The 27933-nt window shown below is 41.0% G+C and overlaps 3 protein-coding genes across 4 annotated transcripts; 1 reads left to right on the top strand and 2 right to left on the bottom strand.

Annotated features, from left to right (window-relative positions):
- The first annotated feature begins 590 nt into the window (after positions 1 to 590).
- cib3 (calcium and integrin binding family member 3) lies at positions 591 to 6551 on the top strand. Its single transcript, XM_083781709.1, has 7 exons — positions 591 to 698; positions 1545 to 1661; positions 2329 to 2363; positions 2648 to 2759; positions 3668 to 3815; positions 6001 to 6196; positions 6435 to 6551. The coding sequence occupies exons 2-7, from the start codon at positions 1611 to 1613 to the stop codon at positions 6454 to 6456; spliced, it is 564 nt and encodes a 187-aa protein (XP_083637835.1). The 5' UTR covers positions 591 to 698; positions 1545 to 1610; the 3' UTR covers positions 6457 to 6551.
- A 1348-nt stretch (positions 6552 to 7899) lies between these two features.
- On the bottom strand, positions 7900 to 14649 carry LOC310870938 (ras-related protein Rab-8A-like). The gene is made up of 8 exons (XM_083782321.1): positions 14509 to 14649; positions 13669 to 13729; positions 13457 to 13517; positions 13212 to 13289; positions 13012 to 13101; positions 12823 to 12888; positions 10447 to 10497; positions 7900 to 9935 (listed from the first exon to the last, which is right to left on the bottom strand). Exons 1-8 carry the CDS (start codon positions 14630 to 14632, stop codon positions 9846 to 9848), a joined length of 621 nt encoding a protein of 206 aa, XP_083638447.1. The 5' UTR covers positions 14633 to 14649; the 3' UTR covers positions 7900 to 9845.
- Positions 14650 to 15403: 754 nt separating this feature from the next.
- On the bottom strand, positions 15404 to 27423 carry tpm4b (tropomyosin 4b). Of its 2 annotated transcripts, XM_083782903.1 has the most exons (9): positions 27107 to 27423; positions 24538 to 24663; positions 20743 to 20876; positions 19847 to 19964; positions 19658 to 19728; positions 18289 to 18364; positions 17406 to 17468; positions 16293 to 16362; positions 15404 to 15746 (listed from the first exon to the last, which is right to left on the bottom strand). In XM_083782903.1, exons 1-9 carry the CDS (start codon positions 27218 to 27220, stop codon positions 15664 to 15666), a joined length of 855 nt encoding a protein of 284 aa, XP_083639029.1. In that variant the 5' UTR covers positions 27221 to 27423; the 3' UTR covers positions 15404 to 15663. The 2 variants fall into 2 exon arrangements, with proteins under 2 accessions (XP_083639029.1, XP_083639030.1); XM_083782904.1 differs by lacking the exons at positions 24538 to 24663; positions 27107 to 27423 and adding an exon at positions 22040 to 22546.
- Positions 27424 to 27933: the final 510 nt, after the last annotated feature.

The raw sequence follows: 27933 nt of genomic DNA, 5'->3' as shown, positions 1-27933 counted from the left end.
CCCGGACAGGAATCAACCTACAGAGCCTAGTCCTTCCACGTGCCAGAATAGTGCCTTCCAGTCCCGGCAGAGTTTTTCGGGAGGAACGGATTGTGTGGCCCTAATGGGACTGATCGAGGGTAGCTACTGGTACGTAAGTCAGGACTTGATCACCCCAGCTGGGTCACCCGAGTGAGGGGTATGATGTTGGGAGACACGAAACCCTGATGACCTTGGGATACATCACTGAGAATACGTCCCAGGTGTATCCATGCGATGTAGTTTTGTTTTATATTTTGCATGCTATGATTATGCATGCACACACGCACATACACCCACCCACAATATACTGAAATAAGACCCAGGCTCAGCTGTTTCCTAATGTCACCTCTGACAGCAGCTACAGTGAGAAGAACAAAAGCTTGTGTCCCGAGTAAAGCGATGATATGAGGGATATACTCTGGGATGGTGATCCATGACCAGATGACTTGAAAGACTGTTGTTGTCAGAGCTGTCTGTGGCTTGTCTGTTGACAAAGGGATATTCTTACTATCTGGGTTCTCCAGGCATGTGTCGCTTCCTATTAAAAAATAGTGGATCTGGTCCTGTAGGCAATTTGCTACTGATCGGTCCAGCGGTTTGCGAGATTAGCTTCGAACACACCGACCAACGCTCTTATAGATCACCTGACTCCTGCTGAGTCATGCTGTGAAACATCTGTATGACTGAGATATACTGAGATACTTTTGTTCTAATCTTGGCAAAAGAAATATGATCAAATGTAATGTTTAATTACATTTGTTTGTTGTACATAGAAGCCATATAGCAAGCTTTTCAAAGTTAAAAACAAACAAACAAATACTTCCAATTAGAATAATTTAATAGATGCACGTTATTAGTACTGAAATTAAGTGTAATTGTTTTCCTGTCCTCATGCCTTATTGTCAGCTGCAGGAAACTATTCTTCCTAATAATCCATCTTGTTTGTTCACTACCTTAATAGTATTCCTTTTGTCGTTTGCTCATCATGCATATTATTTGAAAAAGTATAGTGTTGCAACCTTAGCTAATAAATGGAATGCAAGAAAATGGCAATTAAATGTCTGTCTAGCATGTTTGGTTTGCATGAAAAGGGGAAACTATTCTACTTCAAATAACAGCTATAAGATTGGATTTCGTTTAAGTTTAGACCCCTTTTCAAACCATCACATTACTTCTGACCTCTTGCCAAATAAATGCACAACAATGAAATTCTCAGCTAAAACAATGCTTGTCACCCATCAGAAAGCCTAGTCTATTTGTTCTAAAGCAATGTGTAACCTGAGTGCTGAGCGAGGCGTTGGCCATAGTGTTGCACTAAGGGGGTTGATACCACTCGGCATGATGCCGGACGACAGCCCCTGCTCATTGTCAAAGGGGCCGCTATTCACCTTGGTGAAAACGATGAAATGCTGCCATTATAATGGAGAACCAAAGGGCTCTATGGCTGCCTGACACCTGATACCCTCTTTGGCACTGGCACCCCTTCCTTTTGTCCCACTATTTAATATCTGACATATCCACAGGCTGTTCAAAAGCATTTCATGTTGGAGCTGCAATGGCCATGAGCTTAGGAATGTGTCCGCTTAGACATGGGGAATAAGCAGTCCATCTTTACAGCGCAACAGCTAGATGCATATCAGGTTAGTGATACCCCTTTATACTTTTACTTTTACTACTAAAAGAGACATTTGAAACAAATTGCTTGACTCGGTTTGCACAGCGCTGCTATTTCACCAATTGTCTAAATTAGTGATGGGCAATCAGATGGGATCAGAGGTATTGACAGACTTGTCAAACTGCGTTTGTTCGCTTATCTGTTTGCTCACCAAACAGAGGTGACCAAAAGCAGTGAGAGGGACCAGGTGTTTGTGATGTCACAGGTCACAGCCCCCTGTTGGCTGCATTCAAATCAAAAGGCCCCAAAAGGAGGACTGCTGGCATTTGTTGATTTATCACAGCCTCCTCTGAAGTTCAGGGCTCATTTAGAACTGGGGTTCATCTTTAGAAGTTTTCCAATTAACATCAAAGTAGCTACACAATCAAAGGGCTTTGCAGTTCAGAAGAAATTACTGTCATTGCACATTATATGGATACTAAAAAGGACATAAAATGACTGTTAATCTGTAGAAATGTTGCTACGGATATTTGTTTATATTGTAGATAAAATGTATAAATAATGTTTACAACATAAAAAGCTATAGCCTGCAGTTGCATAAAAGTGTATTAACTTTCGTTTCAATCTCATCTATCCCATATTGTTGGTTTCATAGAAGTACATATTATTTAATAACATATATATATTTGCAGGATTGTACATATTTTACAAGAAAGGAAATTATCAGGTAAGTTAATAACAAAATTCTTTAAAAAAAAAGGGGTTTTGGCTTACTAACATGTACTAACTAAATATTATTGTTGCTCAAAGTTTAACAGTTCAATATCAGGAGTCCAATGTGATTACCTTCCAGTAGCCTTCCCTTGAAATCAATTAATAAATACAGTAGTGTGTGTGTGTGTGTGTGTGTGTGTGTGTGTGTATAGTATACTATACACACAAACACAAATGTTATGCAATGTTGTAATCCAATACTAAATGTAGCATTTTTCTAAACGTTTCTTAAAATAGGCTGTTCTATCGCTATCGGGATTTGGCACCACAGCTTGTGCCACTCGACTACACCAGCCAGCCAGATGTGAAGCTACCATATGAGCTGATTGGCAGCATGCCAGAGCTGAAGGTAGATCCAGTGGCCCTCACGCACCCCACAGATCCCGCTCTCCCTGTGTTACTAATTAATAATTAATGGCCAACTAATCGACGGCGGTCCTTGACCGGTTATGTGTTATCCGACTCTTTTAAACTTGAAGAAAGTCCACTCGAGGGGACCCCGGTCAATTATGCGCCTCTTTACACACTGATGACGTGCTTCAAACCAAAAAAGCGGTTCAACTGCAGTTGTAACTCAGGTCCATTTCACTAAGACTACTAGAGGGTTTAAGTGGTTAGGCTTTAGGGACCGTCTGAGAGCAGGGAGGCATTTATGTAATTAACACTATTTTTAACTTTAAATGCAGCAGAAAACTTTAACAGTTTGGCTGCTGATGGCCACAAAACACTTGCCCCGATTTGTTTTGCAGACTGCTCCACCCAGCGGTTCCTGTATTATTTTTTACTGTGGTTAAGATTAGGAATACGTTTAGGGTTAGGTATAGATGTACTGAGGTTAAGTTTAGGAATATGATTAGGTTTAGGAATAGTTTTAGGCCTACTAAGGTTAGGTTTAGGAATAAGGTTAGGTTTAGGCATAGTTTTACTGAGGTTAGGTTTAGGAATAAGGTTAGGTTTAGTTTAGGCATCGTTTTATTGAGGTTACATTTAGGAATAAGGTTAGGTTTAGGCATAGTTTTACTGAGGTTAGATTTAGGCATAGTTTTACTGAGGTTACCTTTAGGAATACCTGGTGGCGACCATTCTGAATATATAAGAAATAAAGGAAGACATACACTTTGGACACTGTTGGTTTGTCTTTCTAACTACATCAAATATTCACAATAGCCTACTGTACATGGCAATAATTAAAAAGAAACAATTCCAATCCCATCATGTTTACCTTTAAGAGCAGTTGTTGCTTTCTCTTGTGATTAGGACAACCCATTCCGTCAAAGGATAGCTGAGGTATTCTCTGAGGATGGAGAAGGAAACATGACTCTGGATGACTTCCTGGATATGTTCTCAGTTCTGAGTGAGATGGCTCCACGTGACCTGAAGGCATTCTATGCTTTTAAAATTTATGGTAAAACATAATTTAATTAATTGTCCAAATGATGTAGCCGCAACAATAACAAAAAGCCAAATATATTGTAGTACCCTAAAACAAAATCAAGACACACTTGGAATTAATTTGTTTTTCTGATTTTGATCAGGATTGGCTAAAGATTTTCTTCCATTTGCAAATTTTGTTAAGGGAAATGGATAACATATTTGAATTGCATTGCCTGAGATAGAATTGTCTTGTTTCTGTATCTATCGTTAAAAGACACATGTTATTCATTGTTATTACTACTATATTGTTCGTCTCTGTCGTGTGGAAACTTTATACTGTATGTCCAAAACTGATACTCTCTTCGCTTCTTTTGATGCTTTTGTGTGTAACTGTAGTATGATCAAGTAGTAAAAAACCCCACAAAACCTTTGAATATGGTTTCTGCCTGACCGGTTTCTGCCCGACAGCAACAATATTTTTATATTTATATTGGAGTAAGTAGTGTCTGCAGTAACAACTATACAATGAATGTACAGTAACTACAATGCCATAACTCTTGCAAACAGAGGGGGCACACCTAAATAAAAGAAGCTATAGAGCATGATGTACAGCCTAGGGAAAGTTATAAATTATTAAATAGCCTATTATTGAGAGGAACGGCTTGTGAAAGCCCAGTTTGTGCTCAGTGCCAGTGTCCCCCTAATTAACCAGCGCCGACAGATGAACTTGTTGCATACACAAAGTCATGGTCATGGGTCAATGAAAGTTTTCATCCATTATTCAAACCCAAAGTTGAAAAAAGGAAGAAAATCTTCAGGTTTTCAGCTACTGTAACTGTAATGAGGGCATAATCAGGGCCGGTTGTAGCCTGCTAGGGTCAGAGTGACATTAGTGTGGGCAGGTATAAATAATATGTAACTTGGGGCGATACATAGCCAAGAGTTTAGAGAAGCTGTATCCATTCCAGAAGGTTCCAGTTCCTGAACAAATGGCACGACAAAACCATGCCAAAATGAGAAGCAGACAAGTATCCATTCCAGAAGGTTCCAGTCCCTGGACAAATGGCACAAAAACATGGCAAATTGACAGCTGGCAAACAGCCAGCTCCTGCCATTGTGCCCTCAGGCCTGTCCAGTTTATGGCTGTGTTTGTGTGGCGTTATTGGATGGGTTCAATGAGGCCTGTCCAGTTTATGGGTGTGTGTTTGTGTGTGGTGTTATTGGATGGGTTCAATGATGGCTGTGTGTTTGTGAGTGGTGTTATTGGATGGGTTCAATGTAAATAATCAGTTATCCTTGGGGTAGTGTTTCTATTTTATTTTACTCTAATTTTAAAAGAACAGAGGTTTGCTGCTACCCTATGGTTGAGTCAGTGAGTAGGTGGAGGGCAGATTGTTTTAACCTAAAATAAAATAGAACTGCTTCATCCATATTTGAACATATAAACATTGTTTTGATCATTTACCAAAAACAGAACTGGCTCCATATCCATGTACCTAGTAGTATATATTATTCAATATTAGCCTCCTGTTTCCTTTGGAAAAGATTCAGACAAATCACCCATAAGGAATTTGGTTGCTCATGTTACTCAAGTCATGACAAACCTCTCACGCTCCGAGAGACACTGAGCAGGAGACAGGTCTACTCTGTACAGAATAGATGCATAGCATGAACAGACAGGCAGACAGGCGTGTAAACACCCAGCGCTCAATGTGTAAACATGCATAGCTTCTGTGCCCCAGCCTACTGTATCATTGCCTTTACAACCGTGTTTTCATTATAGGCTATAGCATTATTAAATTCTAGGTTCTAGAAGATTTTCCTGTATATGCTAATAAATCCTAGTATATCCTATAATACAAGTTCAGTCTCTCTCTCCCTCTATTGATGCACTGGATGTCACTCAGAAAAACATTATAGAAAATTCAACTGTGACATCTCCCAGGCGAAATTAATTGTGTTGACTCAATGTGTCGCTTGTGTCAGCCTACATAAATGGGTGGAAACATCCATAATTATGACAAACAATTTAACAAACAATACCATTCAGAGTTTCAGCTAATGGATTCTCTCACTCTCTCTCTCTCTCTCTCTCTCTCTCTCACACACACACACACACACACACACACACACACACAGACACACACACGTGAATACTGAAACTTGTGGCACTAAAGAATGCATGACCAAACACACTTTGTTTTACTTCCGAAAAGATTTCAACGACGACGACTTCATCTGCAGGTCTGACCTGGAGAAGACCCTGAACAGGCTGACCCGCAACGAGCTGACAGAGGATGAGGTGAAGATGGTGTGTGAGAAAGTGCTGGACGAAGCTGACCTGGATAACGACGGCCGGCTGTCTCTGGAGGACTTCCAGAACATGATTGTCAGAGCGCCGGACTTCCTCAGGTAAAATAGTAATAACAAAACCACCATTTGATTGGGGGAAATATGTTGCCTTAGAGTTGCAGTAGATACATTATTAGTTAATGTATGTGAAGCTGTGTTATTGTATTGGACTATTGTTATACAGTATTGTTAATAATGTTCTTATTTGGGTAGAACTATAACTTTGACCACAAAGAAATGAAACCAGGAGTGGAATAAACCTGGACTATTTTATATTATATTACATTTCTCTCCACAGCACCTTCCACATAAGGATATGATGCCATGCTGCCATACTTCCATCTGTCTTGCACTCAAGAGATGAACTGCTGCATCTGCAAATGTATTAACTAGTTTATACTTCATCATATGACAGTGTTGAGTTTTTCTTTAAAACAGGTTATTTTCCGAAAGCAAGTGTCATCATACCAAGTATAAATTAGGCTTAAAGCTGGCATACCTACAGTATATAAGCCTCCTCGTCTCTGCATTTACAGAATTTCCACCATAATGTGAAAGAGAGGACAATGCCACCAAAGTTAGCTGATATTATGAAGCTTAACGATGCTGAAATATTTACAGTAAGTCTACTGCAAGCCCAGGATGTTTTGTCACTCACACCTGTAAACAGCGGTGTTGAATAATGCTACTCTGGTACTGTACATCCCTCATTGACCCTTCAATCAGGACAAGGCTCATTAATTATGACCGTCAACATTCGTGTTGGCATTTATCAGGCTCAGTTACATCCGTCCATAAAGGAAACATCTGCCAGAATATTTCAATGGGCCATAGAGGGCCAATGGAGGGAGACATTTGTGTCATTAAAGCAGTCACGCTCCATTGTGACACCATAGGGTCAACTGACAATGAGAACTTTCCGCTATCATTCTGACAATTTGCACTCAAACCAGTAAGGACATTTCAGGTGAAATAAAGATGTTTTTCTTTTTTAAGAATCTTATTTTATTAAATCAAAAGTACACATATCTACAAATTGTAGATCCATTTTCCATGTGGTTTTAGAAAGTATACAGTACAATTAAAGAGGTTCTCTTTATGTAATGTGATATTTACAGCGGTTTACTTTGTTGCTCAAAAGTATTTTTTCCTCCTCCTGCATTCTTCGTTTCAGTGAAATAAAAATGTGGTCACTTATAAAACAAGGGAATGTAAATGACATGAATTTAACGACAATCACTAAAAACCAAGAGGGAAGCATTTGACTATAATGCTAAATACAGTCTGCATTGTACATTTAAGATTTAAAGCCATCCTTCAAATGCGGGAACCACAGTTTATCTGCAGCTTAATGGACTCACTCCTACATACTGTACCAATCTTACTAAACCAAGAACTAACTTTCACTGATGAACCACTACAGTTTTCTACTAATGGGGGTCTCACCCTAGATCCTGTTTTGGCTTTAGTGCAACGAAACAAAAAAAATGACGAAACACCCACTTTATCAACTGTGTTGACGAGGATGTCTGAAAACACAAGAGGTCCAAATTTCACAATGCATAGCTCAAATAAGGGAGAAGTTTAGTATTAGGCATTAAGACAAAATGGTTGTGGTGTGGTAGTCATAAGGTCCTTGGATACTGAAAGGTGCAGGCTAGCAAAGAGGATCTCATCTCAAATATTGTGCATCTCGTCAGAAGCTTGTCTTTTAGACAAGGAGCAAATATGGGAAGGACAAAAGAAAAGGAGAGAAAATGCCATCAAATGAAAATGTTTAACACTCACCAAGAGTCAAAGGTTACATCACACATGAATACATTTTAACTTTCATTTAAAAAATAAAATACTGTTTTGATTTTGGATGGTGACAATAGTGTGCCAATGGTGCCACCTAGCTGTCAAACAACAGACTGGACTAACACAATGCTCAGGGGGAAAAAAATAAAACACGTTTAGAGATCGATGTTGACTTGACTTCATAAGCCAAGAAAATATCACATTTTAAGTAAAGCAGAACCTGGCAGAGCAGTAGCACACACAAGTTAGCAAATTCTCATTTTTAACGTCTATACTAACATCCTTCCCAATGAACACAGGGACCTTGGAACAAAAAGGCATGGAATAGCAAAAATGAGCATGTTCATTTATAAAGTTATAGTCAAATTGAAGGAATAACTAGGTATGCCCAATATAGCTACCATTATGATCCATTAGATTATCAATTTGCTTGTGTTGCAAAACTATCACTTGGCACAGACTACACACAAAACACACGTTACTGGTAAAGTGCAAGGAGGATTGCATGGGTAAGACGAGGGAGACCTGTTCACACTGTAACATGTCAGTGACAATGCCGTCAGTCGATACCCCAGAGTGAACTGTATACAGTTTGAATTGCTGCTGCTGAAACCAGAGACGTCATATAGCTTGAACGTGAATCACAGCTAACTGAAGGCTGCTGCACCTCTAAACAGGTCAAATACAATGCAAGCAAACGTGTCTTTACAGTGGTCTAATCCATGGGTATGGATAAGTATAGCAAGTACACAGTAATATTGTGCAAGTACTTAATGCATTATTCATGTACAATTGTGTAGCAACATAACTTATGGTCAGGTTTATAATTATATACATGCTTACAATGGTGTTCCTGTGCGCTTGTAAGACAGAACTGAACATTATGCATTAGGAAGATTTAAGGACTTGCACAGTATTATTCTGTACTTACTGGGACTAACATTGTAATATAAAATGTTATCCATTGTAACAATTATCTGCAAAGCATGAGTTGAAATGTCTTTGATATAAGAAACTATTTTAGAAAACAAAATCATGTAAAACTGGAATATTGTCCTACTGTAAGTGGTGCCAACCAGGCTTCAAGCACTTGAAAGTTACTTAAGGCTAGGAGACACAGACGTGAGGTAAACATCTCCATCATCACAAAATAAGTACATGAATAACGTTAAGGGCACGAGGGCAGGATGTGGAACAGGATCTGTTCTCTTACAGCCACTCCAAATGATTGTCAAGGACTACATGCAAACCAAAAAAGGTAGAATTTGGTTGAATTAAGAATTATTTTTAAAATAAATTCTTCGTTCCTTGACTGCATTATGCTACCGATTCATTACCCTGCCCTTTCCTGAAATAGGATGTAGATGTGCGCAACCGTTTCCTTAGACGACAAGCCAGTCAGCCTCTGGTTGGCATTAGCCACAAGAATGAATGCAGAGGACTAATAAAAATAGATCTAAATATCACATTATTACAATCCCCAAATATTTTAGATCAATTAAATATTTTCATTGTCTAATTAGGGGCTCCACCATTAAAGTTGTGCAACTAGGTGGCTGGAAGAATGACCATGAAGCAGAGAGACTTAACAACAGGAAGGAAGAGCCCGCCTTTTGTGTGATATGTAATATCTGGACAATACTCCCGCAATTGTCCTTCCCCAGTTAATAGGCAGTCCAACCCGTGGAGACGATGGTGTTCTGCAAGTCGAAGGAGCAGCACCAAAAGTCTTCAGAGGAGAACGGAGGGGGAGAGGCTCCCCTCTACCTGCCGGGACAGCTGGGGATGGGACTGGGAGGACAGGCCAGAGTTAGGCAAGGACAGGGCGAGGAAGTAAAGGAGTGCTATAAGCAAGCACAGTCCAGGTGTTACCAGCCTGCTGGTGGCCGGCATCTAAGGCCCTCCGACCTCAGAGCAATGCACAGCGGAAGAAGCTGCTCTTTTTCTGAGGCTCAGAGATCTTGACCCCATGGCTACCCCCCGCCGGCGCGTTACCCTCCTGGAGGACAGACATTAAAAGAGAAAAGAACAGGTCATCGTTCTGCTATTTTTGCGAGGAACTGAGCACATTGAAAGTAGGAATTGAGCACACTGACACTAAGGGTTTCTTCAAAGTGGTTTCTCTTGGGGTGCATACTTAGTTTAGACTAGTCATTGGTTAGACATGGGTTAAGGTTAGGTTTAGGTGTGCTGCCCCGTGGGAGGTTAGGGTTAGGGTGAGGGTTTGAGATAGGTTGTAGTTGTAGGACTAATGACTGGTCTAACCAATGACTAGTCTAAACCAAAAACTGTCTAAACTAAGTACTGCACCCGTTTCTCTTAGCTCAAGCAAGTTGTTTGGGTGCATTTATATACAAACAGAAGTGGAAGTTGCTGGCCAAACCTCAGAACTGTATATGATAGCATAGCGCATAAATACAAATTTGTTCATATAAATAAGCCATTCATATAATCAATATAACAGATAGATGTACGCAGTAAAATAAACTGATAAAAAGGGTAATTCTTACCAATTTTGTGTCCATTTTGGATTTGATATCTCTGGCAAGTGTCAAAAACGCCTACAAGCAAAACAAGGAAATGCAGTTTGAGGAACTACTACTATTTTAAAACGTTTTTTTTAATATTTAATATCATTCCCCACGCAAATCTTTGAGTCATTATAATACAGACACTAAATAAACCCAGGCTCGTTTCTATTCCATGCCAGCTTGGTCCAAATAGACTTTAATTCTGTATTTATTTGGAAGATAAAACAGAAATATGGACAAAGAACTATGACATAGTAAGCTAAACTTATTTGGGTCAAATGCACATTAAAGACAATGGAAAGGAATGTATGGGGGATGGGTAGGGGTTCTTCATGCTCATTGCTTGAAGCAATGTTTTTATTGTGTTTACATGGTGCGACATGGGGTAAAGGGGATTACCGACATTGTGCTTAGAGCTATACATCTCAAGAGAGGTGAAAATGTATATTGAGGCGATCCAAATGACAGTGCCCAGTGCCTAGATCAAAAGGGTAACCGGAGAACTTTATTTAAATTGCACTGAATGGAGAGAGAGAGAGAGAGAGGATAGTTGTTTAGAGTTTACACTAGATGAAGTAGAAATGCTAAAGTTTAAATACCAATACCACTTGTTTCTCCACTTTTCGCTGCGGCAGGTTGGTAAACCAGCAAGTTGTAAAGTAAAATGTGAAGTTGAACCTACACAAGACCAACCCGACACGCATTGTCCATTTTATGGACGTTCTCGGTGATCGACAATACATTACGCTTAAGAGTCAATAATGTGCTTGCCTTTAAAAAAAAGTGGGGATGTGCATATCCGACACGTTTTTTATCATTTGCCACCATTATTTCATTAGGCTGAAACATGATTACAATGGGTAAACAAAAACTGCCGAGTTTTCACTGCACAACAGCACACAAAGTTAACAGGAAAGTATTCTGAAATACTACAGTTAACAGATTGTACATTGCTCTTGGTATTGTTCTCCTTTTCAAAAGCTTTTTCCCTGCAAAACCAAACTGCACGCGAAACATCGGATAAAACATGTGTATTTAGTTACTATAACCTTTTTTATGTATAGAAAATTGTTTATAAACAAGCTGCTAAATAACGAGCCGTCTGCGCGCAGTCCCTTACTGCCCTCTCTGTCCGACTGAGGAGGCTTTGCACTGTGTTCCACTCTGCCAGAAATTACGCGAACATAATAATCTTAATGAAACAGCCTAAACGAACTAGTGCACAAGAACCATGTTGGTACAAATAAGAGATTTCGATAGGGAATCTATATTTTATATACAAAAAATTAACAAGTAAAAAGAAACAACATGTTGCGATGTTTCCTGGTTTTAAAGCGGCTAGTGGTCTCGACTCCTACCAAGCTCCCCGCTTATGTGTTGCTATCGTGGGGCACAGGAGGGGTGTTTGTCTCGATTCCTCCACGTCGCAATAGAGCGTCGCAGTCCCTCCCCCTTTCAGAACAACGAGTGGCCCAGGAAATGAAACCCAATGCATTTTTCCCATAGGCATTTCTTAAAGTATTTATTTAAAGACGGTTACGCCACGGACAAAGCCAACTCGGATCGTGACAAATCATGACAATGAACACAATGTTTTGGGCCGATCAAATAATTTATAAGAAGAAAAACAAAACAAATAGTGTTGTCTCCTGCCTTTATTTTCTTCTTTCTAATGATTTGATCGGCCCAAAATATTGTGTTCATTGTCATGATTTGTCACGATCAGAGTTGGCTTTGTCCGCGGCGTAACCGTCTTTAAATAAATACTTTAAGAAATGCCTATGAGGAAAATGAACGGCGATTTATATATATATATATATATCTTGAGGGGGCGGGACTGCGACGCTCTATACCTCTCCCTTAACCAGGCTACATCTCCCCTCAGCCTATCCCCCACCACTGGTCCACTCCTCAGCCCTGTGTCCTTTTCCCCTGGGAGAGAGTTGGGGAGCGGACTGTCTGCCTGCCACACAGTCCCTGAAGTTCCCCCGCTGTGGTGAGAACCAAGGGAGTGGACTGTGTGGCAGTCAACAATGGTGGACATCGTAAACAAAGTGGAAATGCTAATTTGGAACTGAAGACTGAAGAGGGGGAGGGATTAGTAGTGATGTCATATGATGTCCATACGACATCACTGGTACCACCAAATCAGATGGCCTGTTCTGAGACCAATTTCCATAATAGCCCATATATGATGAGAAGGCCTGATTGTTAAAAATTGTGCATTAGTGTTGAAGAAGACACATAGGGGAGCCCAAAAAATTAAAGTTTAAATTCATGGTAGGACCTTTAAGTTTCCTTCAAAGTTTCTATGTAAAACACACACACACACAACTAAGAGGAAGGGTTACTCACATTTTCCACATTGATATTGGCCTTTGCACTGGTCTCCATGAACTTGATTCCATACTCTAATGCCAGCTGAGTGCAAACAAGAACCATTTAAAAAAAAGAAAAGAAGAGTCAGAAGTCTCATCTCATGAGGGTTAGTATCACACACACAAAATGTTAAAAAATATTCTTAAACTCATAGGAAAGCCTCACCTTTTCTCCCCTCTCTTTCGACACTTGCCTCTTGTCGTTGATGTCACACTTGTTGCCGAGGACCATCTTCTCCACGTCTGCAGACGCATGCTGATGAAGTAGAAAAAGACACAGACATGATAAACATGTCTATCATTCTTCAGCCTCACAGATTTAGTAGTAGTTTTAGTTCAGGCGATGAGGAGTTGCATTAAGGTTACCTCCTCTATATTCCTTATCCAGTTCTTGATGTTTTCAAAGGACTTCTCATTGGTGATGTCGTAGACGAGCATGATGCCCTGCCATCAAAGAAGAAGAAATCAAGTTCTTACCAAAAACATAGGAATGTACAATAGCCATTTATTGTGCATTTGTCAACCCTGACAAGTAACAAACAAGGATGGAGAGTTTGCCAACCACAATAAAATCCCCAAAAGAGGAAGAAGAAGGCAACCAAGACACTTACCATTGCTCCTCTGTAATAGGCTGTTGTTATTGTTCGGAAACGCTCCTGTCCTGCTGTGTCCCTGAAAAGGTCATGTTCAACATTTGACAGTTACAACAGAACATCATGTTCGACATTTTGAGTACAAAAAAAGCTATCCATACAAACTAGTGAAATCTTGTGACAATAAGTAAGTCGGTGGCATTGTATTACTCAATGTCTGAATAACTTACCATATCTGTAACTTGATCTTCTTGCCATCTAGCTCTATTGTTCTAATCTTGAAATCGATGCCTGGAAGGAATACGGGGACAACCACAATAGTCATTATAAGCATAAACTGATGTTTTGATTAATTGAAAACGGTGGGCCCTATTGTAAACAAATGTAATGCTTTATGGTGTCGTCCACTCACAGTTAAGTTTTTTGTATTGAGTTGTACTTGAAATGCACTGTAATTCTGCAAACTGTTACTAAATCAATCAATCAATGTTGAATCGTTGATAGATAGATACCACTACCAGATTGTCAAACAGGGGGATCTACATACAGGGTTAAGTTATTTACTGGTCTGGAACTATAGCCCAGTCATCCACTAGTCATCAAGACAAACTGGACATTAATACATGAAGAGAAGGAATATAACTCGTATAACTGCCACGCATTAATCAGTTAGTGTACTATTTATATCATGACTGTGCGGTTTCAGTCCAGACTGTAGACTGAGCCCAAGTGTTAGCCGCTGTGGGCTAGCTGCTAGCTGTCAAGCAGCTGCCGGGTGTGAGCGTTTATTACAAGCTAATCGGCTCCTCGTTTGTATTAAACAGTCCTCCTGAGTCCTGACACGGCATCATTTAACTGCGAATATATCGCCACACATGTCATGATGAAGTAACCACCAGCAAACACCAGTATCACACCACTGCTAAAGCAGGAAACACAAGTAGCATAGTAGCTAGCTAGCGTAGCTTCCCTTCCCTTTCCAGCAAATAGGCCTGTCCCCCCGTGACAGAATATAGATGTTTTGTAAACACACACGTACAACGGTCAGTTTAGATTATAAAAAGACGTACCTATGGTTGAAATGAACGTTGAGTTAAAGGCATCTTCCGAAAACCTGAAAAGAACACAGGTCTTCCCGACACCGGAGTCCCCGATTAAAAGTAATTTAAACAAATAGTCGTACGTCTTCGCCATTCTTGATATTGCGGAAATCCCGCTTGACGAAGATCTGAACTGAATGTACAGAAAAGACGCCCCCTATCGGTGGCTCACTCATCCACTCCTACTACTGGCTCATTGCCACCAATATAAGGTTCTTTCGTTTTTCAGCATAACAAATGAAGAGTGGGCACCTCAATGTTAAATTACTGTAACCCTGAACTGCTTTTATAGAAATATAGGATAAGCCAGGTGTGATATTTCAGGAGAAAATGGCAATTAATGTAGCCACACAAGATTATTTCAGGAGCAATTAATGTAGCCACACTGTGTGCTTATGAGTGCTGCACACAAACACATAGAGTAGTAAAGAGTACAGTAGGAGGACTACAGATGAAATGTAGCTTTGGCTAACTCTGTCCCATTTACATTGAGGTGAAAACTGACATGTTGATTAATGAGCTTTGTCCCTGTCAAATAAATAAATAAAAGTAGTACACCATGTGGTTTTGAACTTTTTCAGGTCGTGGCCCCCCAAAGTAATCATATTTGAAACTGGGGACAATAAGCAGTTGGAATGTAGGAGTTAAGGCATTACATTTAGATTGCCTCCGGTTCCAGATAAATAGTGAAAATAATATACCTCTTTATTATTTCACAATTTGTGGGGGTTTTGTTATAAAAGGCCATGTCACTTCAATGCCCACCCCCCCACTACACAGAATGAATCATTTTATAGCTCACACATATGTATACTCAAACTACACATACTTGCATAAATACACTCATGCACACAGTACACAATGCTTCAATTGTTCCATGTCAACTTTATTTTTTTGTCTACAACACAATTTACAGCACCAACATTGAATTTCACGTATTGGTAATGGGCCCCAAAACATTATAAAAACATAAATATAAAAAAGGTGGTGGGTAAACAGCCAAAAATAAGCATCTAACCTGGTTATAAAGAATGTACGGAATGTTGAAAATATTTTAAACAACAATTATCACTTTAAATAACCATGGGCCATTGGTTCTTCCCCTTTTCACTCTTCCAGATATTTTCACAAGCTACCCAGCTCTTGGAGTGTTTGGTCCAGGACTTGGTGCATTTCCAGGTTCTCGTCTTTTGCACTTGTAAGGCTCACTGAAATAAAGTGTTGAGATTTAAAACTTATTTGACAATTTGGTTACAAACAATGTAAGATTTGAGCCTAATAACACTAAAAGTAAAACAAACAAACAAACAGGACTGAAACCACAAGATAGATTACAAATATATTTATTGAAGCTTCATATTGACAGAAAGATGAAAAAAGTAAACAGGGAAGAAACAAAAAGAGAAATTGTTTCCAGACAAGGCAGGAGAGACAGGAGGAAGAATCAGGAGTAAAAGCTAGCCGATTTCATACACTTTACAAGGTGTTCATATCATTGAGGGCATGGTCCAGCTCCTCGCTGATAGCCTTGTATTTCAGCTTCTGAGTGTACAATTCATCTGAAGGGCAAAGAGCAGGCAGGTGCAGCAGGGAGAAAGTAGAAGTGACAGGGAAACAATGGAGAGGGAGATTGAAAGAAAGTTAAGAATTATAATAGTTTGGAAAGGTAAAAGTTCAAAAGAGAAACATGGCAGAGCACCACAGGAATGAGAAGGAAAAACATGTTATCTTGAAAATAAATCAATTAAGCGTACCTTCTAGGTCATCAATGCTCTTTTCCAGTTTAGCGACTGTCCGTTCCGCAAACTCGGCACGGGTCTCAGCCTATGGAAAGATGTTAAGATGTTAACTCACCTACTGCACAATCAATCTTTATTTCAGACTAACAAGGTCCATAACAATAAACAATACAGGGGACAACAAAAATTTAAAACAGCAACAAAAACATATACAACTAGATAAAGTGCCCCTCGGGGCACAGGTCAGGGGCAGGTTGTGGCCTCCTGGTGACGCTATAATAGGCCAATGTGAAAAGGGTGCCATTTCTTCTTACGCCTTGGATGGCAATTGTTTGATTTGAAGCATTTTGTTCCAAAAATGCGTTTTGCAAAAATCCACCTGTTGGTGGCACTATAACAGGCCAATGTGAAAAGGGTGGGATATATTCCTTAGCCTAGTAGGAACGTCTGTGAAAGATTTCACGTAAATTGCACGCTGCGTTCATGATGAGGCTTTTTGTTCAAAACGGGCCAATCCTGCAAACTTTGAAAGCCAATGTTAGCCAATTAGGATAGAATATGAAATATCGGACAGATGCGTCTTAAACACATGACTATAGAGATACTGTGTAATGATTTGCGGGATTCTTGGACAGAATCTGGAGGAGTAATATAAAAAAAAATGTTTTTGCAAAATTCAGCCTCAGGTGGCGCTATAACAGGCCGTTCTGGAAGATTTGGGGCAGAGGTTCATCGTTGGCATCCAGGGAGTGGACCCGTCCGGGTTAACGGTGCCGGAGATTAGCTGGTAACAGACGGACAGACACACACACGGACTCACACACGGACGGACGGAGTGCAAAACATACTCTCGCCACGCCTTTGGCCTGGTGGAGACAACCATAGACGTATATCTATGGAGACGACAATCTAAAAAACATAGACACTCTCTCCAGTGTTTCCAGAAACAGGAAGAGTACCTGATGCTGCTCTTCTTAGGCATGGTCAAAATTATTATGATTTCATTGTTTGAGTCATTCAAGCTTATCATAAAACTGTACATTAGATTCCTGAGAACAGCACAGACAGGACATGCATTGTAAAGACTGCATTCCACTTAAAACACAATCAGGAAAGACATGAACTTGCCTCTTTGAGTCTGTCGTTCAGCACCTTGATCTCCTCTTCATATTTGTCTTCTTTCACAGAGTACTACAGAGACAGAAACCACACAATAAAATCAGTTTGTCTTTTTTTTTGTCAAACTCAGCTTACCCACATTTCTAACCATACATAAATATGTATCGTCTACTTTTATATTACGCTTTATGGTAACCGATACCGGACTGAGACAGGCCAAGTTACATTAAATGGCCACTTCACCCCTTTGGCAACCAGATCTTATTTTAAAGATGGAGTGCCATGATTTTTTTCCCACCCTAAAACATGATCATCAGGTCTTATTGTTATATAAGGAGGAAGAAGTTTTTCAAAAAAGTGTACAGTATTTGTTAAATTGTCGTTTTTATGTGGGCACCCCCACCAGTTCATTAAGTATGCCTGGTTTGCCTGGTATGGTGGGTGGTGATCCACCTGAACTTAAGCCACACCCACAGCTGTAGTTGTATGATAAAGAGTTAGGGGAGGGGCTGATAATGTGATGTCACTATATTCTGTTTTTTTCATTGGCACGTCACGTTTGACTGTCAAGGGTTCAGCCTCCAGGAAGAAACCCTAAATACAAAGGGAATACATCATTGCACATAAAAACGACTCCAGGGTGTCTAATGAAGTACTGTCACCTCAAAGACAGGCCCCCAGCTTTGGCTGGCCCCCTTTGAAGCTTCCCCAACTCAGGAGAAGTCCCTCGCCTTTGCATCCAATTAATTAGTTTTCTTCAATAAAATCCTTAAAAACGCATGTGTGGCTGTTTGCTTTTTATGATGATCAAAGATTTCATACATTATCACAGGTGTTTTTTTAATCACAGGTGTTTTTGTCACCTCAGATGAAGAAAATTTAGCTGGCTCACCTTGTCAGACTGAGCCTCTAGAGACTTGAGGTTGTTGGTGACATTCTTCAGCTCCTCCTCCATATCGCCACATTTTCTGCATGATTGAAGAATTATGTCAAAATGAGCATTTACTGAGGTTGAATGGGTTTATTAAAGCCTGTTGCACAATGTATGACTAAGAGTATGTTTCCCATTCAAAGTATGACTGCCAGGGAGTGGATTTTAAATGAAATACTGTCACAAGGCCTTAAGGTGATTTGTCATTGTCTGACTGTCATCAAAGGGAAGATTTACTGCACTTGGCCTACTGCCCTAGACAGTGAAAGCATCAATATGTACTCATTCCAGCTGCTGTGAGACACCAACTACCAACACTAACAGGATATTGTAAATATTACCGCTGTTAATAAAGGCCATGTCAAAAAGACACTAATGTATTATGAATATGGCTTGGTCATGGCATGATGTGACGTTTTATAATGCCTCATGAGCGGGGAAAAAAGTACTTGATACTTAATTACAAGTAAGACGCGCAAACGCGTGAAGCGAACGCAGCTCGTATATTGCAATAACAATTAGTGTGCGTGTGCTACAGCTGCGCCCTCTGGTGGCGGGTGGTGTCACAGCAGGACAGACAGACACACACACACAGACAGACAGACACAGACATGATCTGCAGGGTCTCATAGTTAGTGCTCATTGCGTTCGCAATAAATGCCTCAAATGAAGGGGCACGTAACCACATTTGCCATTGGGCATAATGGAGTATTACATAGCATGTGATACAAGTAATTAAATGAGATACAAAAAATGATTTTTTTATGAAGTTACTCAAGTAATGTTTTGATAGGTACAGTGGAGAGACAGAAACACTAGGGGAGAGACATGCTCAAATGGTCCAGCCAGCCGGGAATCAAACCAGGGCCGTCAGGGATTTGAGCCCATAGACATAGAAAGGTAGACACCTCCTTCGCTGCTGCAAGTCATTGGAGCGACCTTTCTTGCACAGATGGTGGAAGTGCGCCCATAGTTATATGGACATGAGTGTCATGGCAGCATCCAGTCATGTGATTCACGTCCCTTCCTTTCATTACGTTCCTTGGCACCAAGGTGGAAGCTTGCCGTCCACCCCAGAGCCGGAAGAGGCGTCTGTCTACCTTTCTATATCCATGTTTGAGCCCATGAGGTACGTGCCTCAACAACTTTTTGCCGTTTGCTGAAGAGGCACAGAAAGATTTTCCATAATGCTATGCAATACTCCACAATGACAAGTAAACAGATTCTGATGTCCAAAGTTGGCAAAGTTCCCCTTTAGTTGTTAAGACAGGCGCGCATGCACGCACACGCACACACGCGCGCACACACACACACACACACACACACTTACAGTTCTGATATTTCTGCCCTCTCCTCTGCTCTCTCCAGCTCACCCTCCAGGATAACCAGTTTGCGGGCAACCTGAATTGGAAAAACAACCATAATATAAATGTCATTGTTGAACTGTACAACAGAAGACTTAAAATCACTTTTTCGCTCCTCTATTAAGTAACAAAAATAAGAAACCTCTTGTGTTTACCTCCTCATATTTGCGGTCAGCCTCCTCAGCGATGTGTTTGGCTTCTTTCAGTTGCATCTCCTGGATCTCCATCTTCTCTTCATCTTTCATTGCTCTGTTCTCAATCACCTTCATGCCTCTGAAGAGTAACAACATTCGCACAGTTAGACATTATCTCTTAGATTTAAGGTGTTTGCACACTGGTGTTTTTTTTTTTTGGCCGAATATCGGCGTAAAAAATAAATCAACGATGTAAAAAAGAAAAAGAATTCCCTGCCGCCGAATATTTCGTCCGTATACATTTTTTTCAAGTGATAGGATGACATCCCCCATCATATATAACCCTCACCCCTCCTGGGAGGCAGACGTCAGTCCAACGTACCAATAGTCCGACATATGTGGCCGGTTAAGACTCACCTGTGACTCCGACATGTGTGGCCGGTTATGACTCACCCGTGGCTCCGACATGTGTGGCCGGTTAAGACTCACCCATGGCTTTCACGTGCGGTTAGGGTTAGGTTAGGGTAGGGTGTCGGACTGTTAGTACGTCGGACCAAAGATATGCACCTGCCCGTCCCACAGGGCAAAACATCATTATACAATATGCTCTGGCAACACCAAACTGAGATTAGGTCAGATTTCATGTTTTTCAAGAGCCAAATTAGCAAGCCAATCTCTGAACCACTTAGCAATGTTCAGAAATAGCAGATCTACAAGCTCTTACAAACTCAACACATTGCACAATTTTGACTCGATTATGCCTATGACATGCCCAAAATAGGTAGCTCAGGGTTAATGTGCATTGTGCTAAAGTATTTATTTATTTTCATTTTGAGACTAGAACGGAAGCAAGTTTTCCCAGAACTCCAACATCTAAGAACGGTCCAGTTTGGGTTCTACTGAGGCCAGATTCTAACCTCTCGCTCTCATCTGCCGCCTTCTCCGCCTCCTCCAGTTTCTGCAGTGCTGTAGCCAGTCTTTCCTGGGCTCGGTCCAACTCCTCCTCTACCAGCTGGATCCTACGGTTCAGACCTGCCACATCGCCCTCAGCCTGGGGGGAGGCCAGGGAACAAAGAGAGGTCAGAGGTTAAACAGCAATCCTGAAAAACTTGGTGGAACAAGCTTTTGGGGCAACCTATGAAGCCATTACTGTTGAAAACAGACAGCCACAAAATCTATTTACTGGTTTTATAATTAAGCTTTTGTGGTCGTAAGTTATCGAACTGTACTCTAGACTAGAGAAGTGGTTTCTCAAACTTATTTATTTCAAGACTTACTTTACTCAGGCAGGGCCATTTGGTTCCATTTTGTACACTCCTCTGACTCTCATCATTACAGACTACAGACCTGCAAGATCGAAGGGTCCATTTGGAAATTGGAACCCCCTCAAGGAACCCTGAGGGTCCTTGCTTGAGAACCACTGGTCTAGAGGATATTATTAACTATTAGTAAAGCAGCAGACTGTGTGTATTTGATCAACACACCTTTTTTGACAGTTCACCAATGATGGCAAATAGGAGCTGACCTTTTTAACACGGAACTCAACCGTGATCAAGTTGTAGCCTACATGTAATGTAAACATAGTGGCTGTGTGTACTAACAGCATGTTATTTTTCAGTCTGTTTCCTGTGGGACTGATAACACAGATACGTTCTCTTCCTGTGTTGGCTACTAGGGTGGGACTGCAATACTGCATGGGAGCAGGAGAATTGCTCCTCTCTCAAACCCCATTCATTGTTCAGAATGTTTAAAATCCATTAAAGAACTCAGCCTACTTGACAAAAACGACGCCTATTTATTTAAGCACTTGCAAACACACTTTGAACGGGATCATTTATCTATCTATTCGCACTCTAAAGACATGTTTGTTTTACTTTCGATGTCCGATATGACGACCTTACATTACAGTTACAATTGAGACATTGGCGTAAAGTTGCCTAGGCGAGGCTGACGCGCCCTGACCAGGATATTCGAGTTTATGTTTCTTCGTACTGACTGCAGGAAATAGGCGAACTACAAGCTCACAACGAATGGCAAATGAAATGCCTTGTGAGCTTTTTTACGCTATTTTCACATTAAGTGACACTCCCGGGGGTGCTAGACCGCAGTACCTGCCCAGACTTTTAACCATTATTTACTTTGTAACAATTATTACTTAGCCTTCACGTGTAACGCGTGAGTTATCTCCAAGTTCTTAATGATGAAACATCTCACTCTATCTCGTAGTTCTCGTTCCGTGTCCAGATCTCTTTGTATAACCAGTGCGCGATCCTCTGCATCATCCGCTTGTTGCTGAAGAGCTTGGATCTTCTTCTTAATCGCTTCCATTATCCAACGATTTGCTTCTTTCTTTCTTCTTACAGGTAGTTAAAAAATGCGACAAGAAAAAAGGCAACCCCCGGCCCCTTCGAAGCCAATTCGGGTTATTTTAGGAGAAATCCCACCAAATCTACAGTTGATGAGCGAGTTTCTGAAGAAAAGTTGGAGTTCTACTACTGTTTCATTAGACGCAAAACTTCGTTAGGGGGGAATTCAAGGAAGTGCAGATAAAGGGTCGGGAGTTTCCAGGAAATTTATGGTCAGATCATCCAATCCTGGGAAGAAGGCAGAAGCTCGTCTCAAGATGACATCATAGTGACGGGGGAGGAAGGCTGAAGCTCCTAGTCTTTTTCTTTCCTCCACAAAAGAGGTGTGTGAGGAAGGATTTGACTCTGCCATTGTGGACTTATATGGCATGCGTAAAGTGTTGCCTGGTCTGCATTTTTCATGCACTGATTAGTTTGTGTGTGTGTGTGTGTTAGTGTGTGTGTGTGTGTGTGTGTGTGTGTGTGTGTGTGTGTGTGTGTGTGTGTGTGCGTGTGCGTGTGCGTGTGTGTGTGTCCGCAGGCGCGCCAACTCCTAAGTATGTGCCCAGACAAGTCAGTGCAAAACAAACTAATATACAACTACACCCACTTCTACAAAATGAAAGGCCATCCAGAGGTTTACTTCATAGGAGGCTCCCTCACAAAGGAGTTGGACCTAACCGGCTCTAACAAGGTTTCTTAAGTTTCCTCTTGGAATGTAAATTGATTTGGTTGCAGGCATGACCTGCAGCCATTGGGTGGCGACACATTCTTACTAGTGTGCTACACCGACCTATCTGTAATTCTGTATGCATCATGATTGTGATTATAGATTTTATAAAACAGGACTATTTGAAATGATCACACACACACACACATGTATACACATTAATAAGTCATAAGAACATTGGGATTAGACATAGGGTAAAGAGTTTGTGAGCAGATGGGTTAGGTTATCTGTGACGGACATAGTTGTAAACTGACCTTTGACATCAGAGTCCTTATCTGTGCCGTCACTGATATTTGTTTCAGCGATACAACGGTGGATTGCTTTCATTTTACACAAGGTCATGTTTCACAAACACGTGACGTGAGCGCAATTTAAATAAGGCCCTTAATCATATTGAAATGCATGTTTATCATTAGTCAACTCAACCAGGCCAGATCAGCTATACCAACTGGTGACTCAGCCTTTACTGATAGATAAATAAGACCAGAGTGGTGAAATATTTACTCAAACCCGCCCCACTGCCCTTCCTGTCTCGCCCTGCAGCTCTCACAGGAAAATGAGTATACCACAAACTATTTGTTGCAGAGGGCAAAAATATTGCCTGAACCAGTTTGAACAGACATGGTTGCATCTGAGCAATATAAATGTGATCATCACGGTTATTGCCCAGTACGTCAGTCACATGCAGTAGTAGTACATCATAAAATCTCATCATTTATGACGGCATATTGTGTAGCTACATATGCCGTAAAGCCATACAAGGGGAGAATGTCTGCGATATACCCACAGGAAAAAGCCTAGAGCATTGATTTCATAAGACACTGGAGTATGGGTTCTCTGTTTGCTTAAGCTGCATTCCAAAGATTCCTGGGTGGCTACAGGGTAGCCAAGCTTGAGAAATAGCTGTGTTGTTACACAGACCACTGTATGAATCAATGGTAATTAGCAATAAATGAATACATGTGAAGAGAATCAATCATCGCTAAAGGATCAGCATTCGATGTACTTTTTTATTTTCTTCTTCTTCAAATCAGCCCTTTCAGAGAAAGTTGGATTGTGTTCGACCAGTTCGGGTTTAATAGCTGCTATTAGAGCAGATTCAAAAATGGAGGCCTGTAACATGGACTTTACCCACCCTAAGTAGTTCTTATGTGTTTGAGACGGATATGCAAATAATGTCTCTGTTTAATGTATACAAATCTCAGAGATTTGGCCTTGAATGGGCAATCCTTTCGCTAATCTATTGTAATTTGAGAGGGGCAATCTATGCGTTCAAGCCACAACAGTGAGTCACTGTGAGAGTGTGGGTTATAGAATCACCTCGACTGTGAATCACAGTGATAACCGAGTAACTTCAATGTCTTTTCCTCTACCCATTCTAGGCAAGAGATGTGCTGTTTGTACAGCTTGAACTTGCCTTTACAGGTTAAACTATTTAGTATGGAATGTTAACTGGTTCAACAGAAAGCGTTAGATTTTTGCTAATAGTATATGACAAACCCTTAAATGGGCGGTGATGCTGTGAGGTGACTAAAGGCCAGGTGGGTCAGGACTCTTCTAATTTATATGACTGATTAATTGATTGTAGTGTGACTCTTGTTTTAGACAGGTCCTTGCTTGCTTTATGGTGCACTTACGTCTGTGGCCTTTTTCTCAGACAGCTCCAGTTTCTCCTGCGCATCCTTTAGGGCCTCAGAGTACTTGTCCAACTCATCCTCTGTTCCCTTCATCTTTTTCGTCATAGCAAGCAGCTCATCCTCCAACTAAAGGACAGAAAACCAACAAATAGGAGGAAGTCAGGAAGTTTAGTAAAAGCCATGGTATAGTGCTGTGGTTTTTGTGACATTCATAGTCAGGGATGGCCAGGTTAGGTATTTGTCAAACGAATGAGATTTGGAATGTTAATTACCGTAGTAAGAGCTTTCAAACCGTAGCCACTTATAGCGGGACTTTGTTAACACCCATAAGTAGGGGCTTGATAAATACCAACACAGATTTCTCCTTGCTGGTTCTGGATGTTTTACCTGGTTTGCTGGGTGTATTGATACTGAAGACAAATAGTATTTGTAGTGTTTGAATGCGGAAAACACAAATTGACACATCAGTCACCCCTGCAAAATAATAATAAAACATCGAGTGCTCCAGCATTTTATTTGAGTAGTCTCTTTTGAAGTGCCTAGGTAACTTTCTTGTAGTGTAGTTTGTGCCCTGTCTCAGTCTCATGCTCTGAGGTTGACTCCCCCACTGGAGCCAAGAATAGCAAAGCGAGCATCACTTAGCACTGTTGGACCTCTTGCCACCCAAACACACTACACAGATCTGCAATAACCTCCTAGGATTCCCCCAAGACTTGCCCTTGATGTCCAAGATATGCTGGCGAGTGCATGTGTCATGGGAGCTTGACAACTGTCAATACCTTGCACTCTCTGTGCATGAGGGACCTAAACTGGATTCCTTCCATTCTTTCTAATGTAGATCCTAGCAGTGCATGTGTCACACCAGCTTCCCCACGCTCTGGCATCCCCGCCCTGCTGACATCATCTCCCACAGTGCCGTAATTGCCTTGACTTAGACGCCTCACGCGTATTATTACACCTCTAACTTCTTGATTTGCTTTTCTCATGTGGTTCCACAAGGCATGCTTTATCTATACACACCTCCTTGAAATATCAAGTCATCTACCATTGCCCCACCACTGATCATTTTGATGATGATGCGAGAGTGTGGACTTCATGAATTGCCGCTTTACAATTCACATTAAAGACACACCTGCCTTTAGCTCAGTCTAAGGTTGCCCCATGGTTTACATTTTGTTAAGTCCACTAAATGTTTTTTTTATTACATGTATTTGAATACCCTTTACAGTACTTCAATTTATTTTATTTCTTTTTTTCTTTTTAGTTTTTACCTTTTATAATGTTTATAATGTATGAGTTTTAAACCTTAGTCTTGCTATTGTGGATTATGATTTATTATGTTTTATGTAGTCAATGGTCATCCTATAGGTCGGAAAGCACTTAAAGTAAACTCCTATATTATTTAATGTAGCCTAAGCCTATCAGCTACAATCCGGCCGATCACTTTTGGCGTCTTCACTTTTCTGCCCTCACCTTTTATCCTCAATATGGACTTTGCTCAGCCAATCAACTCATTGCTATGGGGTGATCAGCCAATCAAATCATTGTGTTTGTGTTCACACAAACAGACAATGCTGTGCTGGGCATAGGAGGGGATAGCGCCCCTCAAAACAGATGATTTGAATAAGTTGATAATCAAGTCTTAGAACTAAATATGGGCATGTTTCTGGTCCCCCCATTTCCATCATTCCATGTACCTCTCTCCTGATCAGTTATCTCCTGACCCTTCGTAAGCAATCAATCTATGATCACATTTATAATGGTGACATAGAGTTGGAAGTGAAGCTTATTCTGGTCAACCTACAGTAAGTGATGCTGTGTCCCCATGGTCCTGTAACTCCTCACCACCACCACCACCACCAAAGTGGTCGTGGGGAGCAGGGCGGCAGCTGGGTTAGTCCGATTTTATTCAGGCTTCCATGTCTCAGTAATCCCTTTGGTGTACTCAGTATGTGATGTCTCTAGCAGCCATCAGTCTGCCATTCTGTCTGTACGTCCCTGTGGGGCATCCTCCTCCTGGCCACCAGGAGAACACTGGGCTTGTGGGCTCAACCTCAGCTGTTCAGCATCATTTGTTGCTCTGAGAGATGCTTGACATATTTGTTTTTTGGGGAGGACGGTGGGAGGTGGGGCGGAGGGTCTCACAACTGATTGTAATGTTATGGTTTGTTTATACAGTATACATATAAATATATGTATATGAGAGAGAGAGAGAGAGAGAGAGAGAGAGAGAGAGAGAAAGAAAGAAAGAAGAAAGGTATATGAGACATTTAAGTGAAACTTATTTAAATGATCCTAAGGTGGATTACTAGTGTCATTAAGACGTTAAAATAAGCATTCAAAAATGAATTCCTTCCTATCTATATAGTCTGAGGTAGAAAGTAGCATGTAGACAATAACACAAGTAAAGGATTTTCATTAGAATTAGATTTACAGACAGCATACACATATACACAAATAATGTGTAACCCTAACCCTAATGTAATGTCACACGCTTCCAGGACAGCTTTAACACTGACTGGACCCATCCATCCTGCAAACTCCACCAGTCCCACCAACACAGTCTCACCAGTTTGCACTTATCCTCTGCTGCCTTCTTGTCAGACTCGGCCTGCTCTGCCCTGTCGATGGCATTCTCCTTGTCCAATTTCAGCATCTGCATCTTCTTCTTTATGGCCTCCATGATGACGGTTGGGATTCCCTTTGAGTGTCCTTCGCAAAGGTCCTGATAGAGAGGGAGAAGCCAGTGGCCACGGGAGGGGACGAGAGAAGCAGAGACGATAGTGGAGCAAAGGAGGAGAGGATGCAAACTGAGCCCTCAGTACAGCTCCTGCTGCTTTCAACTTGTCTGGAGGTTTTGGAAACGGCCCCAGTCCCCAGTGACAGCCCTTTCCAGCCGTCTACCCCTTTTTGCCAATCCCCGCCCTGGCTACCCCGAGAACTTACTATACCCCCCCCACAACCACTACCTCCCTTCCTTGCCCTCCCCTCCCTGTATAATCTAAACCTCTCAAGAGCTCTCAGGAGAAATGTCTCAGTATAGCGGCGTTGGTAATATTCTGCCTATCTCCTTATTTGGATTGTTTTTTCTTCACCTTTTTTTCTTTTTTTAAGCAAGAGAAGAATAACAGATAGTAAAGAGTGAGGCCCAAAACTCTGGAAACCCAAAAGGACCTTGTTTCAATTAACAGAGCTGCAATCGGAGTCACTGAACACTGTGTGTGTGTGTGTGTGTGTGTGTGTGTGTGTGTGTGTGTGTGTGTGTGTGTGTGTGTGTGTGTGTGTGTGTGTGTGTGTGTGTGTCGATGTTGGAGCAGAGGAATGTTCAAAATTGATGTTAATACCAGAGTTGGTTGGAAAGGACATAGTTGTCATTCTAATGCTGAATGAAAAAGA

Source organism: Protomyctophum parallelum (genome assembly GCF_964188405.1).
Source record: "Protomyctophum parallelum genome assembly, chromosome: 14".
Taxonomy (NCBI): Eukaryota; Metazoa; Chordata; class Actinopteri; order Myctophiformes; family Myctophidae; genus Protomyctophum; species Protomyctophum parallelum.
Note: the sequence above shows the minus strand (reverse complement) of the source record. Positions and strands in the feature narration are given on the sequence as shown.

Bases quoted from the DNA above. Each gene is read 5' to 3' on its own strand.
- cib3 (XM_083781709.1), top strand. From the start codon at position 1,611: ATGGGGAATAAGCAGTCCATCTTTACAGCGCAACAGCTAGATGCATAT. The intron at 2,364-2,647 runs GTAAGTTAATAA...TTCTTAAAATAG, and splicing joins ACAAGAAAGGAAATTATCAG to GCTGTTCTATCGCTATCGGG. The intron at 3,816-6,000 runs GTAAAACATAAT...ACTTCCGAAAAG, and splicing joins CTATGCTTTTAAAATTTATG to ATTTCAACGACGACGACTTC.
- LOC310870938 (XM_083782321.1), bottom strand. From the start codon at position 14,632: ATGGCGAAGACGTACGACTATTTGTTTAAATTACTTTTAATCGGGGAC. The intron at 13,518-13,668 runs GTAAGTTATTCA...TGACCTTTTCAG, and splicing joins AAGATCAAGTTACAGATATG to GGACACAGCAGGACAGGAGC. The intron at 12,889-13,011 runs GTGAGGCTTTCC...GTTTGCACTCAG, and splicing joins CGAAAGAGAGGGGAGAAAAG to CTGGCATTAGAGTATGGAAT.
- tpm4b (XM_083782903.1), bottom strand. From the start codon at position 27,220: ATGGAGGCCATAAAGAAGAAGATGCAGATGCTGAAATTGGACAAGGAG. The intron at 24,664-27,106 runs GTGAGACTGTGT...TCTGTCCTTTAG, and splicing joins CAGAGGATAAGTGCAAACTG to TTGGAGGATGAGCTGCTTGC. The intron at 20,877-24,537 runs GTAAGTGCACCA...GCCTCCCCCCAG, and splicing joins CTGAGAAAAAGGCCACAGAC to GCTGAGGGCGATGTGGCAGG.